Genomic DNA, 15770 nt, shown 5'->3' with positions numbered 1-15770 from the left:
TACAGAGCTTATCCTGACATGAATGATGATGACAATCATCAAGTAGAATATGGAATCAACTACTAGTACCCCATAGACATCACCAAGAGGGTCAGTTGCCCCATCACATCAACTTCTTTACACGACTACACGCAGACATCATGGCTATCCCCCACCGTATCGTGATCGTGGGCTCTGGTGTCTTTGGCCGTAAGCTTATCATCCCCTGCTCGCCAAGATCAGCCAATTGTAGTTCAAGGAACCACTAACACCCTGCACAGTGTCCACCGCGTATTACATGAGCCTCGATCAAAAGTTATCCAACAGTCAAATCATCCTTCTTGATGCCTGGAACTTTGAACCCGACTCCCGGTCCACTTCAGTCCAAAACCCAGGCGCTGCAAACTCCGACACTTCTCGCATCGTTCGCCGTGCTTACCCCAAAGGTCCCTACGCCGCGCTCGCCTACGAATCTGTGGAGCGTTGGCGCACTGACTGGGGTGCAGATGGGAGATACGTCGAGCAGAGGCTGCTGTTTTCGGGAGAAGGTGGGCCTCTTGAAGCACCAAAGAAGAAGGGCGAGACTGTGAATTATGTCAAAGATGCCTACGCTACAGGGTGTGAGATGACACTGGGGGGTGCCGGGGCATTGGAGATTTGGAATTCACTGGATGAAATTCGCTCCGAGTTACAAGCATCCAAGCATGAGAATGCAAGCAGCGACAAAACAGAGGAATCAAGCTTGAGAGGGTTTGTTTCCAAAGACTGCGGCTACGCCAACTCAGGAGCAACCATAGAATGGCTACGACAAAAGATCATCCGCATGGGTCGGGTTGACCTCCGTGTCGGCCAAGTTGAGAAGCTTGTGTACTCAAGCGGCGGAGCTCGCATCGACGGTGTGGTACTCGTCGACGGCACAGAGATACACGCCGACTTAACCGTCATTGCCGCCGGCTGCCACTCCTCGCGCCTCCTCCAACTCCCCAGCATGTGCACCGTCGAGAGCGCCTTTGTCGCCTACATCCAACTAACCGAGTCCGAGGCCCAGGAACTGAGGAAAAGACAGTGGCCCTTGATCGTCAACACGCACCGCGGAGTCTTTTGCGTGGGGCCGGATCAGGATAACTGCCTCAAGCTTGGCCAGTGCTCCACCGGCAGCAGGGTTGAAATCCTTAAAAGCGCCCATCTCATGGACAGGGATGAGGCCGCTAGGCTTCGATCGGAAGCAGATTCTAGCGTTCAGCCCGACTGGGCAAACCCCGGCACCGGCTGGGGAGGCAAAGTCACGCTTACGAAAACAGGGGAGGTGGTGGACGACGACCCTGAAAGCGCGGCCGTCAACAAGGCACTTGCAGCGTTCCGTGGGTTTCTCCTGGAACTACTCGGCCCGCAAGATGACTTTGCGAGTCTCGACGTGTCAGGACGACATGATCCCCTGCTGAACAGTATCGCAGTGCGGCCATTCGCCCGCGTACGTCGATGCTGGTACAATGACACCCCGTCATATGACTTTATTGTGGACTATCACCCATCATTCGGTATAAGCTTATTTGTTGCTTCTGGAGGCTGTGATCATGCATTTAAGTTCATGCCTGTTCTGGGGGAAAAGGTAGTGTCTATTATTCTCCGCCGCTTGGGCGATGTGCCGAAGGCATCTTCACGTGAAGAGGCATCCTTGTTGGAGGAGCTGTGCCGTCTTTGGAAGTTTCCAGACCACCTGGTTAGTGAACAGGAGCGTAGAGGAGCAAAGCTGTAGTTGGTCAATGAAGTTTTCGTTTATTGAAGATATCACCCCTGTGTTTGCTGTCATTCCTTCGTCTCGGGAGTTGCCCTTTGGGGGCGGAGGACTTCGTGAAAATATGTATGATAAGTTATTATACTATCTAAGCGAAAATTATCTCGTGACAGGGGAAACAATGTATAGTACACAATAGGGACGCTCATGAAGCCGGGCTGGAATGCCTGATAGATCGAGACTGATCTGACATTTGACTGCCTTGTTTGAAGAGATTCGTCTACTCTTGCCTCAGGGTATCAGAAGAATTGACCGGTTTAAGCACAAGAGACAAAATTATTAGGGCAGCTTATGCCACTGAGACTATGATTCTTAGGGAGTTTGGAATTTTCATGGCACTTGAGATCCTCAACTAGAATGACCCTAGGATATTATGTCTTGGTATCTTGGCCTGTTGTTCCAGACGCCGGTTACTGGTACAAAACTCTGGGCCACATGACAAAGGCTCATCTCCCCGAGTCACCTAGTCTCCGGAAGTTATTGCCGCTTATCACTGAATACCTAGTGTTGCTGTATATCACATGGCGGTGGATGGTCCAGGCTCTGTTCGGTGCCCGAGCTTCAAACAACACCCTTGATGAAACATGCCCAAAATGGTCTTCGTGAATTAGCCATACAGATTAGATGTCAGTCACGGTCACCGCGTAGGCTATAAGTTCCCAGGTGAGTTCCCGCGGGTATTCGGATGAGTGTGAGTCAACAGGATTGTATTTCAAGCAGTTGCTTTCAAAAGTACCCAGCAGCAAATAGACTACAGCATGGCCACAGGTCCGCGCCCGAAGGATGCAACCGCCGCAGAACCCTTGTTGGCTCCCGCATGGGTTAATCCCGACCTTGGCAGGCTAATGGTCGTTCACAAGGACGTGATAACACCGGCAACGGATGGAAATAGCAGTGATAGCGATAGCAGTGCCAGCACCAGCACCAGCACCAGCACCAGCACCAAAAGCTATTACAAGTCATGGGCCGAGTCTCTTGTCGACCTACCAGCCGGTGCCATTTTCGCCCGAATCAACGGCGTCACGCCCACATCCAAACGAGACTACGACACCGTCCAGAGCGGGATCTCATCTCACTTCATCTGGAACTCTGACCTATACTACTGCAATCACTCGTGCTCCCCTACCCTCGAATGCGACACATCAACATGGGAGGTCAGAGTAAGCCGCGACCGCCCGCTCCGCAAGGGTGACGTCCTGTCAGTCTTCTACCCCAGTACCGAGTGGATCATGGCGCGTGAGTTCACCTGCTGGTGCGGCGCGGGGGAACAGAGGTGCTGCGGGACTATCCGGGGTGCGCGGGACATGCATGATGCAGATCTGCGGCGGTTTTGGCTGAATCGGCACATTTACGAGCTGCGTAAGCAGGAGGGAGGCCAGGTAGGGGGGAGAGACAACAGGGATGATGTGAGGTGGAGATTGTAGTGGAAGATCATGAATAGTAGTCGATATGGATTGTAGTATGGGCTGTGTGAGGTTGTTATTCAGTCAGCATATCTATCGATCAAGATCATATCCTGTTTCACAGAGTCATGGCTAAGCAAATCATGTGCTCGCACAGACATCGGGAAGTCGCAACATCAAGCTCATCTAGGACTATATAAACAATATGTAAACCAATCAGTGAGGCGTTACATAGACATGCGTAAGCACATAGCTGTTACCTCCCTATTCCGTCTAGATCCAGGTGCAACATCTGTGTTTTGTTCATCCTTTTGAGCAGTAATCCCCGACTGAAGGATTCGTGTAACCCTATGGCCCGCCATTTGAAAGTACCCAGTCATCCTTCGTAGATGCTGAGGCAAGGGATGAGAATGGATAAGGCTGAGGCGGATGCATTGTCATTCCATCGTCAGTAAGCGTAGGCAGATGTGAACGGCAGTAAGGGGCGAACCGGTTGCCGACTATATACTTGAACCAAGTCAGATCTTTCGTTGGACATGCAGAGGACGCTTTTTGGTTCCCGAGGAGCAGAGTGATGCAAGGACACAACAATACCACTACAGCTGGGTTTCGGCTACGCTCCGCATGCAACGAATGTCATGCCTCAAAGGTATGAATCCACAGTTCGGTCACACAAGAGAAAGCAAAACTGATGTGATTGCGGTGGGCAGGTCAAATGCACAGGTGAAAAGACGGGTTGTCAACGATGTCTCAACGCTGGTACGTAGCAATTTATGCATGCGTTCTGCCGTTTACGGTGGCCGCTTCCTTAACAAACACTGCTATCAGATTTGAGATTGACCTTTGCAGGACTGGAATGCCACTTTGAGGTCTCTATGGTCGGCCGTTGCTCGAGAGGTCGTCGTCGGCCAGCGCGCAATTCGGACAGAGCGTCAATATCTGGTGCTTCAAACACAACAGTCGAGGGTGGCTCACGGGGTCCGAATGTGACCACAGATCGGTCATACGACATGGAACCTTCCATCTCCAATGTAACAGGACGACATCCTCGCTCTCATGCACTGAGTATGGGGAACACAGTTGACACGACTGATGTTGGGGCTTCCCCTGCAGATGCCGATCTACTGCCCTTCATCGACTGGGGTCTGTTTTCTGAGAACGATCATCTCGGAATGGCAGCCGAGGATGGGAACAGTATCGATATGCTCTCGGATCTCGGTCACTTTAATACTGACGATACTCTTTGGAGCAACGTGGACAATCTGGATATGCCAAGCCCTTTCGAAACATCCGCACCTGGGTTGTCTATGGCCTCTGCATTTCCTACTGCAGCTCTGCCAACGCCACCTGCATCAGCTGCAGGCCGCACAAAGCGACCTACAAATCCTTACTCTTCTTTCGGAGGTGTACCTGCATCTGTTAGCAGCAACCTTATGTCCCAGCTTCGACAGCCACAGTCAAAGGGGTCAGGGGACACTACCACAGCAGCCAGTCGGCCAGGTATCGGTGTCTTTGTTAAGGTTATATCCACCCTCGAGGCCGAGCTCGGTAACCTACCGCCTAGCATTGATAGGACGATGCATGTTGTCAACACAAGCACAAAGTCGGTACACCGAGTGTCACAGTGCCCGCCAACCCAGTTGGGAATTGCTGGGCTTATGTTGGCACTTGTATCTATTGACATGATTCTGATACTCATCGAAAGTAGAATCTCACGATGGAGGGAATGTAGAACCACTGAACTGGACCAACGAAACTTCCAAGATTCTTTTCCTGGCACTCCAAGGCTAAGTGACAGCGGACATGGTCAGCGCGATCAACTTCTGCTAGGTCACTACAAGGCAGAGAGTGAGGAAACAGATGTGATATGGAGACACATCATTATTGCAGAACTCAGGCGGGTACGGAAGTTGATACAGGGGTTGAATGGTCATCTTGAAGATCCTAGACACAGTGTAAAGGTGCCTGTGGAGCGATTGCGAACTTCGTGCGCTCATATGGATCATAGGGCAGCACTTCTGATGACAACATTGCAGAGATATGATCAGAATACAGGGACGAGTATGGCTTCTGCTTTCTAGCAATGCATAAAAAAAGAATAATTATGGATAGAAGACAGCATCTAAATGGAACCATGCAGTCAAACACAAAAAAGATGCATTTTGACAACTACTTGAACTGGTACCGGACTTCCTCTCGTACCTGTCTTGCAATATCCATCGCCTCTTGACGACCCCTTCGAGAAAAGACATTGAAGTAAGCAACAAACGTGTTACGTCCTTCACTGGGATGAGGAACTTTCTGTCCGCGCTTGATCAAACATCCACACCGACTCACAAATGCTTCGAGATCAGGTCTGCGTGAGAACAACTCTTTGCAAATGTCATCCGAGTCAAAGACCCCCTGACAAGATGACGGAAAGTCGGCGGGGATGAATACCATTGCACTGGTGTACTGAGGACCAGTTTTGAAGGGAAGAGCAAGTGCGCGAGAGCGAGTGGTGTCGTTGACGGTGAGTAGGAGAGCCAGACCCCAGTAGTCGATACCGTACGTGTGCTCAATGATTTGAGAGCCGGTCATCCCCAAAGGACGAGGATTGATCTCAATAAGCCATGCTTTTGGCTCCTTGGCTTGGCCATTCTGCACCTCACTTGCGGTGAGCTCCATGTTACCGTTGGCTTGCTCCTTGTACTCTACTGTAGAGTTCTCTACGCGCCCTTCGAGATGGAACACACCACTGCGAAGTCCGAGTGACAGCAAGATATCCACAAAGGTATCGCGTAATAGCTCAATCTCAGGTTTCGGCAGCTTAGATGGGTAAACGCTGCAAAGTTCGTGAAAAGTAGACAGTGATCCAACCTTTGGCCCATTGACATCCGCTGATTTGGGCAAGTCGTCGCAAACTTCAAAGAAGAGGAGTTTTCCATCTTGCAGGACGAGATTAACGTCAACTTCAGGTCCGTCACAGTATGGCTCAATCACAAGCTCATGGCCATGTCGAGATGAGAAGATCGCACTAATGGCCGTTTCCAAAGCATCGCGGGAGTCAACACGATAGACTGCCTCGGAACTCCATCCTCCACATGGTTTGGCAATTAGGGGGTAAGATAAGTCGTCCCTCTGAGCTATCAGAGCGGCTTCTTCGGGGCTGGAGGCGTGATGTGCTCGATGGCCAGCAAAAACGCTGGTCTTGTACTTGTTGGTGGCGATCTCGAAAGCCTCTGGTGACGCTGCAGGAAGACCCAAAGCTATAGCCGCCTCAGCGACAAAAGGCCAGTACGTATCCGCGCATGTCATGATACCATCGATAGGCTTGCCGTAGGACTTTAGAGCAGTGAGAATGTGGTCTGTAAGTTCAGACTTGGGCGGATTGGTGAGCGTTATTGGCATAAATGCCTCACGAAAGTCATCTCCCTCGTGACTGGCGAGCCAATGATCAGCTTCATCCAAGACCACCAGCTTGATACCCAGGGCTTTGGCTGCTGTGTAGAGGCCAAGTCCATCTTCGGGATGAGAGCTGTTTGCTTCAACGAGAACAAGACTCCGCTCACGGGGTGTCTCGTGAATGAGCCAGTGGAATGACAGTCGATTGCCTAGCTCTTGTTCAAGCTCAGATGAGATGACCTGCAGGTCGGAGTTGGGGTACGATAAGACTAAGAGACCTGCTGCAGATTCCCTGAATATGCCTAATAAGCTGATTTCCTTCTTGTCGAATACGATTGCTGGGGTGGCTGATTCGTTGTAAGCTTGAAGAGGTTGAGCAAAGGATCTAACAGATTCCACATGTGGACAGTCGTGGAGGCGCAGAGGAATGATATCCGATCGCGCAATGTAGCCAGTTGATCGTGGCACGATAAGTTTGATGAGACGGACTTGACCCTGAGTTACGGGTACCAAGAGTGTCTGGAGCAAGAAGTCATGGGCCTCATTTGACCCCAAGGATCCTGGCTTCAGAGGCGTTGATGTCCCCTCTTCGACCAGAATGAGTCGTAGACCCTCGTTAGCAGTTGGTGTTTTGTGCTGACGAAGGTTGGTGATGGTCAAGTCAACCGATTGCCATCGGTATTCTTCCCAGTACGAGATATGTGAGACCTGCCAGGTGCTTTCACTGATTAGATCTAGAGTTTAGGTTAGCAAGATATTATTAAAATGAGATGTGTGAGTTTACCTTTGTCGCTCCATACTTGGATGAGAGGAAGTGTGGCCATTTTTCGCAACATATTCGAGTTACCAAAAAGAGACTCGGCATCGTGTAGTAATACCATCTTGTACGATAAGCTACAGGTTTATCACTGTATATGACTTTGTTAATGAGACAAAGAACAATCCGCGTCAAGCTAGTAGTCGATGAGGGGAGCTTACTCTAAGTCACCTCGTGTGTTTAGCTGTTGGTCGTGTACAACCAACAATAACGTAATCACACAATTACTTGGCTAGTAGTAGTCAGGTGATGTCCTTTCTTCAGTGATATCTAATGAGGAAGGAGACGTTGAAACAAAAGTGCAGTTTGACAAGCTGACAGGGTCGTCGACAAGGGACAACTTAAACAAGTTAGGCCAGGTGTGAATCTATGACCAACAGATTTCGGAGAGTTAAAAAGCCTAATATTGGCTGTTAGTCTAACAATCATCCCTGATCCCTCCTAGCAGCGGGCCGATGGAGTGAGTACCGGTCTCCGATGGCCCCCAGATTTATGCTTTGCACAGCCTAACTTGTTTACTGTGCAGGGTATGTGGCAGATATTCTCACTCTGAGGACTACAAGCTGGTCAATTATCCTCATCTCTAGCTATGCATCCCCAGGTCCCAGTGGATAGTTAGAAGCGGCCCGAAGATATGATACGGCAACTTGGCGCAACTGATGAGGATGTTACTTAGAAACAATATGGCATCCTTTACAGTAATATGTGTTTCCGTATAGACTCTAGTTATGTTATATGTCAAGGGGATTGTGCAAATAAACTTGTTGTAAATGTGAATCAGTATCAGTCGCCAATCACCTAGATCGCCATTCAAAACCACCTTCTTCCTGGTCTTCATCTTTGGCTCTAGCATCACAGAATGTCAGACTCATCACGGCCAGATTCTATCCACGACTTCGATATGGAGACTGCTTCAGGTATTTTGCCTACCAGGGCTCAGCATCATGATGAGAAGCCATCCTCCGGGGCGATCGTTCTATCCCAGCAGTCAGTCTCACCTACAGAGATGATAGTAATGCCATTCGCCAAGCAAGAAGATCACCTGCTCAGGTCATGGGCCATCGCACTGCATCTGTATCTCGTATCAGATCAGGTAGCATTTCTGGCGTCAGGACTCAAGGCTGAACCTCATGACCAAGTTCTCATCTACTCTCACTGGCCACTTTCTGTTCCATCTGTTTCTTTCGACTCCAATGCCCAACCTGAGCTCACTGTAAGACCATTCGAGGCCAAGAAGCATAGTCATCTTATCAACAGCTCTGTGAGATTCACGGAACAAGATCGACATGTCATTGACAATATTGATGGAACGGTCCAGTACCATGTACAAGTAACAACACACCCGACCAACAGAAATATATCTCTGTATACTGGAAAAACTCGCGTCCCATCCCAGTTTGCGTCGGTCTTGTGGAAGACCTTCCAGGAGATTCACCTGGATTTGTTGAGCCCATCTCCTCGCGACTGGCGCAGAGGACTTGCTAGCAATATAGACAAAAGCCTCTTGCAATCTTTCCTACCCCGTACACCAGCAAAAATACAATCCTCCGTCATCGATCTCTGGCGTGAATCCGTCCGCACTGCTCCACGTGCTCCCGCCGTCGACGCTTGGGACGGTACTTTGACCTACAACGAGCTGGATGACGCGGCCGAGAAGCTTACACTCCAGCTACTGTCAAAGGGGGTCAGAACCGGCGACTTTGTCCCTTTCTCATTCGAGAAGAGTGTCTGGATGGTAGTAGCTGTACTGGCCATTCTCAAGGCCGGAGCTGCCTTTGTGGCAGTTGACCCATCTCAACCAGAGCCCAGAGCTAAAGAGATCATCAGCCAGATCAACGCCAGGCTGATCGTCACCTCTCCGAGTCAAAGCAAGAGATTTACACAAATGGGCTTGAATGTTCTGCAAGTCTCCCAGAGTACGACAGAGGAGGACGACAACACCCACCAGTTCAGGCAGCTTCCTCGTGTCCTACCCAACGACCCAGCGGTGTGCATCTTCACGTCAGGCTCAACAGGAAAACCCAAGGGAATCGTTGTTCAGCATCAAGCTTTGACCACTCGGATGCTAGCTGAAGGGGGAGCTCTTGGCTATAGAGGAGCTCGAGCTCTTCAGTTTGCTGCCTCAACTTGGGACATTTTCATCACCGACATTTTCGCAACTCTTCTACACCAAGGTTGCGTTTGCATACCAAGTGAACAGGATCGCCTCTTCAACCTTGCTGAGTTCTGCACCAGCCACAACGTGACACTCGCCATCGTCACGCCATCGTTGGCAAACACCTTGTCGCCTGCTTCATTCCCTACCTTGAAAACACTCATTTTCTCCGGAGAAGCACTTCGAAAAGATGTCGTTGCCCGCTGGTCGTCGCAAAGCGGACTTGCACTTTACCAAGGCTACGGTCCGGCGGAAACAGGTGGCTGTATCATCGGGCCACTTGCCAATCGCGCTGAGGTTATCGGTCACGCTGTCAAGGAGTACATCTGTGTCCTTGTTGACCCCAAGAACCAAAACAGATTGGTGCCCGTCGGAGCAGTTGGCGAGCTTCTAGTTGCTGGGCCAGGCCTGCTTCAGGAGTACATCAAAGATCCAGCTCGAACCGACGCTGTTGTGGTGCAGAACCCGCCATGGCTTTCGGAACTCGGAGTTGGAGAGACGAGATTCTACAAAACAGGTGACCTTTTGCGCTACAACATAGACACGCTCGACGGAAGCCTGGAGTTCGTTGGTCGAACGGACGGACAAGTCAAATACCATGGTCAACGTATCGAGCTGGGTGAAGTCGAGTACAACTTGGGATTGTTCCCTGATGTCAGTCACTCCATGGCAAACCTTGTGAAAGAAGGTCCATGGAGCGGCCAGCTTGTTGCAGTGGTGCAGGTTGGCACGTCAACTCACCATGGAACTTCGATTGATAGCATCGAGCATAGAGATTCTGTCGACATCCAGGAGAAGATCACTGAATTTCTGACATCGCGTCTGCCGAGGTATATGATTCCTAGCAAGATTCTTGTTGTCAAGGGTCTCCCTCTCAACGCATCCATGAAGTTGGATAGGGCGGCTATTCAGAAATGGATCATCAGCCATTCGACCAAACAGACAACTGTCCCAAATCTTCTACCTGCAACATCAGGGCCTAAACAACTACTTCCAACCGAACGAACCGCCAGAAAGGTTTCTGAGATGTACATCGAGATTGTCGCTGGAAAAGATCAGCGCCTTCGAAAGCAGTTGGAAGGCGTTGACTTCAATATCCAATCCGGTGGTATTGACTCTGTCCAGATCATGTCGTTCTCGGAGGCTATCAAGCAGAGGTTCGCGGTGCAAATCCCCATGGACCAAATGCTAAGCTCGAGATCAACGATTCGAACTTTGGCGGCTACAGTTGACGCAGTCCAAGATCTGAAAGGGGCCAAGAACCATGATATATCTGCCAGTACAAATGACGATATTGACAGCCTCCTTGAATCTGTTCTACACCCCCGAACAAAGCAGCTGCGTAACTCAGCGATACGTCATGTCTTTGTTACTGGGGCATCTGGCTACGTCGGTACAGAGATTGTACGACAACTACTCACGCAGTCAGACTGTCAGATACATGCTCTTGTTCGGGCATCCTCTGACCAGGCGGGACAAGATTATTTGCTTCAAAAGTTCATCGACGCAGCTTGGTGGAAAGGCGAGTACGAGTCTCGCATCCATGCTTGGTTGGGTGATCTCTCACAACCTCAGCTTGGACTGGACACCAATGCATGGGGTAGACTCGAGGGGAAGGTACCAGATTCCATTGACTGTATCATCCATAACGGCGCAAAAGTTCATTATCACATGGACTACGAGACATTGAAGGCCACAAATGTGACATCGACTGTTCAGATACTTCAAGCTATCAACAACCGCGCCGACCCGCTACAGAGCTTTGTGTATGTGTCTGGTGGACAGCCTCTGAGCTTCGATTCCGAGGATGACGTGTCTATTTTACAAAAGGCACTTCAAGGATCTGGCTATGCGCGCTCCAAAGCCATGTCGGAGATGTTGGTGAGGAGGTTTGCGGAACAGGCAGAAGAAAAGGTCAAGTATATCCAGATTATCAAGCCGGGATACATCATGGGTGATGCCAAGAGGGGTATGGCGAACAAGGGCGACTTTATCTGGCGCTACATCGCAGCATCTCTTGAGCTCGGAGCCTATGACCAGGATACCGCGAATGGATGGCTATTCTTGAGCGACGTTGGCCGCGTCTCAGAAGTCGTCTCCAAAGCAGCCTTTGAACCAAGCGAAACAATCTCGGTAACAGTCCAAGATGGGATCCAATTCCAGGATATCTGGCAGCTACTGCAAGAGGAATATGGCTTCGCGCTGCGACCCCTGCGGCGAGATGAGTGGCTGCAACAGCTACGACAGAGTGTCGCTGCCAAACAAGAGCAGCATGTCATGTTTCCACTCATGTACATGCTTGAGACGACGGACCATCAGCCATTCGGCGTATCGAATGGGCCGGACCAACCATCCAAGGGCGTCAAGGAAGCCTTGCGAGCCAACATCAACAATCTCATGGACCAAGGATTCTTCGTTGCCCCAGGATCAGATTCATGCCCGACGACCGCGCAGGACGCTTTAGATGTTCAGAGTGTACGAAGGCAATTCCCAGCTCTTCATGGTGGCTTAGTGGCATTCAACAACGCGGCTGGCACTGCAGTCTACCAAGGGGCTATTGACAACACTCACAAATACATGTCCGCATTTCCAGTTGAGCTCGGCTTGGATGATCCACAGAGTCAGGCAAAGACGAAGAGGATGATGGACAAGGTGGCAGAGTTGGCGGCATTCATGAATGCTGATGCTGATGAAATTGGTAAGTTCTGACTAGAGTGTCAGGGAGAGTCTTGAAGCAGAACGACAAGATGCTAACATATACAGCTTTCGGACAATCGACAACCATGATCCTCCGCACTCTTGGCCAAGCCCTCAAGCCTTCTCTGAATTCCGACTGCGAGATGATTGTCTCGAGCCTTTGTCACGAAGGAAGCGCAGGTGCTTGGCGAGCCCTGGCAGCTGACCTTGGAATCGCCATCAAGTGGTGGATGCCACCCGCCGGCGACGACCCTTGTCTTTCTCTCGAAACACTCAAGCCTCTCCTCAGTCCCAAAACCCGCATCGTGGCATGTAACCACGTCTCCAACGTCGTGGGAACTATTCACCCCATCAAGCAAATCGCCGACGCCGTCCATGCCATCCCCGGGGCGATCGTCATCGTTGATGGTGTCGCTTGGGCACCTCACCGTCCCATTGATGTGAAAGCTCTCGACGTGGACTTTTACTGCTTTAGCTGGTACAAGGTGTTTGGTCCACACATGGCTCAGCTCTACGGTCGACGAAGTGTTCAGCAGCGGATGGTAACAGGTATTGCTCACTTCTTCCTCAGCGGGATGCCTGGACTGGATTGGAGACTTCGACTTGGCTCCAATGCTTTTGAGTTGGAGGAAGCTCTTGTTCCCATCACAAGATATCTAACGGATATCGGCTGGGACAAGATTATTGCCCAAGAGACGGTTCTTCAAGAGGTGCTTCTGTCATATCTCAACCGACACCCTACTGTGTTCCGGGTCTTTGGCGAGAAGACGTCTGATCCGGAGAAGCGAGTGGCGGTCATCACGTTCCAGGTCATCGGCCAGTCTTCGCGAGATGTTATGAACAAGGTCAATCGCCAAGGAAAGTTCAGAATTGTGGCTGGTCACTGCTGGGCACCTAGACCAACTCATGATGTGCTCAAGCTGGAGGATGATGGTCTGATTAGGATCAGTTTCGTGCATTACAACACCGTCGAGGAGGTGCGGGAGTTTTGTGATGTTCTTGAGAGGATTGTGAACCCTTGAATGGGCAATCTTGTATGTGGAGGTTGGTGGAAGAATGCAATTTCAGCAGATAGATGCCAATAACACAGTCAATATACTAAAGAGACCCAACAGTATATACCAAAATGCTTAGCAAACTTGCTGGTAGTACCAATAAACCTCGTTGCTTGGTACATTTCCCATTATTAATATCTTATCTTCAGGTTCTGTTGATATCTCCTCCCTACTAAAGGCAACCAAGAAAATTCTACCCACGAGGGGGTAACCATCCTAATCTGGCCCCTTGATGTTTCTGCCTGTCTTGTTCCTCATGAATGTCAATATTTTATCAACACCCCGCGCATCTGGACGCCTTATCGTCCCGATCCTTTCAGTATTGTCAGAATTGCTCGCACGACTGTAGTTAATCCCCTCGAGGTCACGGACAGAATTGCTCTCATGATCGTAGTCCCCCCCCTCGGGGTCACGGACAGAATTGGGAGAGTTTGCAACAATAACCGACAAGCTATCACCCAGATTATTCCGCTGTTCCTCCCAACCCCAGAATCTCCTGACAGCAAAAAAAACTAAACTAACTAAACCAGCAATCGCAACGAAAACAGCAATCCCAGCTACAATAGCTACATGCTTGACGAAACTAAAGAAACTAGCTAAAGTCACTAAAATGTTCAAACGCCAACTACCATAGTTCTGGCGCAACTGTGACTTGAATTGTTGAAGCATAGAAGGTCGGATGTCTGATTCCTCACCCTGCTCCTGGAGCCATTGTTGGACTCCTGGTTTGTCATCTTCACGACGTGGGTTGCGGTCCTCCTTTTCCGGAACCTCTGGAGCGGGAACCCAGTCAAAGTCTGGGGGGATGTTGATGACAGGGCACTCTACACTACTCTGCTGAAGCAAGTCCGGATCGCTAGAATCCTGGTCTGGTATTGGATGTTGATAGCCTTCATTCGTGTTTTTGGTAGACTTTGCTGTCAGGGTAGACAATGGCTCGACTGTAGTACTGGACGTATGACGTTTGAAATCCTTTACCTCGTGATCGGATTGAGACAATGACAGCGGGCTGAAGAATTTGCCTTGGTCATACGGGTACGTGGTGTTCCATGGAGGGCGGTCTTGTAAAGAGTCCTCTTCTGAGCTCACAGTCGGCCCAAGTGCCGGCCTTGCTTCTGTGGCAGTTGGCCATAATTGAGTGGAAGTAGATGGCTCCTCCGGAGCAACTTTCAGCTGTTTAACAGCCGAGCTTGTGGCAAGGTAAACTTGAGCGGCTTTCAACTGCTTTTTGATGCTCTGGAGGGTGGGCTGGATCGGCATCACCTGGGCTTCTCCAAACGCATCCACAGAAACGACGTGTCCATACAAGTTCCCGTTCTTGGCATCTACTACCCATAGACCAGAATCACCCGGGCATAGTGCTTCGAGTGGTGTTAGAGGGAATATAAATTGAACGTAATCATATGTATGTACTTACATGAGCCATCCTTCATGGTAACATCGTGAGCATCAACAAACTCGGACCCAGAGGACATAACCAATAAAGAAGTATTCAAGGATAGTTCTGCTTCGCTTGGATTGCCGTATTTTAGCACAAGTACCTGCTTTATGGTGGTTCCAGGGGAAAACTCGTTGTAATGGGTGTAAATCTCTGTATGGTTATCTTCGAACTCGGATTCTTTGGGCTGCTTAATTCGAACCACTGCATTCGGCAATGCATATTCCTGGTTGAGTTCAATGAGTGCCCAATCGTAGTTGTTTTTTGATGAGATATTGAAATTGTCAGAAACAACGGTCCCTATTTTGAGTTTTCTTCGCAAATGATCGTCTTGACTCGTTCTCATGAAACCTGAATGCACCGGGTTAGAAGGCATCGCTGATGTTTCTTTAGAGGTGGCTGTACTGTTATAATTCTTCCCCTTCTCTTGTGCTTTTGACGATGTTGATCTATCAGCTTTGTACGTTGGCTGCTTGCCAGAAAGGTCGCCTCGAATTCTTTTCAATGGATGCCCAGCTATGAGCCCATATAGACGTTTCTGTTCGGTTCCAATAATGATGACTCCACCAAGAGTACAGCTGACGGATCTGCCACCTCTGCTCAATGTGATAGGCATCCCGCACATCGTCTTTCTGGGGAGGGAGTCGGAAAGGGCATCTATCGTATCGTCGTTTGCAACCTCTATCGGTGGCTCGTCCAACACCAGGACTCTGAAATCTGACGAAAGGTCTTCCTTCACGTGTTTCTGTGCAAAGAACTTCTTGATTGTCTTTTTGACCCTCTTCTCACATTGTATAACTATGCGAGGCTCAATTTTCTGAGCGTCAAGACCCAGATATCTAAGCTTAATCGAGATGGTGCCTGGGTCTTTCTTTTTGTCCGCGATGTAATCATAGAGCGAACCTTTATATTTAACCATTATGTCTTTGAATCGTGCATCAAGTCGTGTAGATGTGACCTTGAAGGATTTGAGATCTGTTCCTTGTAATACAATGCCGGCAGATTCGGCCTGTAAATTTGGAGCAGCATGTTGAAGTGGACCGGCTT

At 49.8% G+C, this 15770-nt stretch overlaps 5 protein-coding genes across 5 annotated transcripts; 3 read left to right on the top strand and 2 right to left on the bottom strand.

The window, feature by feature from the left end:
* Window positions 1–140: 140 nt before the first annotated feature.
* FPSE_11478 (uncharacterized protein) lies at window positions 141–1735 on the top strand (the record flags this gene model as incomplete). The annotated part of the gene is made up of 2 exons (XM_009264595.1): window positions 141–189; window positions 261–1735. The coding sequence occupies 2 exons, from the start codon at window positions 141–143 to the stop codon at window positions 1733–1735; spliced, it is 1524 nt and encodes a 507-aa protein (XP_009262870.1).
* A 797-nt stretch (window positions 1736–2532) lies between these two features.
* On the top strand, window positions 2533–5258 carry FPSE_11479 (uncharacterized protein; the record flags this gene model as incomplete). Its single annotated transcript, XM_009264596.1, has 2 exons — window positions 2533–3010; window positions 4027–5258. The coding sequence occupies 2 exons, from the start codon at window positions 2533–2535 to the stop codon at window positions 5256–5258; spliced, it is 1710 nt and encodes a 569-aa protein (XP_009262871.1).
* An 88-nt stretch (window positions 5259–5346) lies between these two features.
* FPSE_11480 (uncharacterized protein) lies at window positions 5347–7385 on the bottom strand (the record flags this gene model as incomplete). The annotated part of the gene is made up of 2 exons (XM_009264597.1): window positions 5347–7295; window positions 7346–7385. 2 exons carry the CDS (start codon window positions 7383–7385, stop codon window positions 5347–5349), a joined length of 1989 nt encoding a protein of 662 aa, XP_009262872.1.
* Window positions 7386–8237: 852 nt separating this feature from the next.
* On the top strand, window positions 8238–13252 carry NPS16 (the record flags this gene model as incomplete). Its single annotated transcript, XM_009264598.1, has 2 exons — window positions 8238–12231; window positions 12297–13252. The coding sequence occupies 2 exons, from the start codon at window positions 8238–8240 to the stop codon at window positions 13250–13252; spliced, it is 4950 nt and encodes a 1649-aa protein (XP_009262873.1).
* Window positions 13253–13501: 249 nt separating this feature from the next.
* FPSE_11482 (uncharacterized protein) lies at window positions 13502–15642 on the bottom strand (the record flags this gene model as incomplete). The annotated part of the gene is made up of 2 exons (XM_009264599.1): window positions 13502–14646; window positions 14703–15642. The coding sequence occupies 2 exons, from the start codon at window positions 15640–15642 to the stop codon at window positions 13502–13504; spliced, it is 2085 nt and encodes a 694-aa protein (XP_009262874.1).
* Window positions 15643–15770: the final 128 nt, after the last annotated feature.

Source organism: Fusarium pseudograminearum, chromosome 1 (assembly GCF_000303195.2).
Source record: "Fusarium pseudograminearum CS3096 chromosome 1, whole genome shotgun sequence".
In the NCBI taxonomy this organism is placed as follows: domain Eukaryota; kingdom Fungi; phylum Ascomycota; class Sordariomycetes; order Hypocreales; family Nectriaceae; genus Fusarium; species Fusarium pseudograminearum.
Note: the sequence above shows the minus strand (reverse complement) of the source record. Positions and strands in the feature narration are given on the sequence as shown.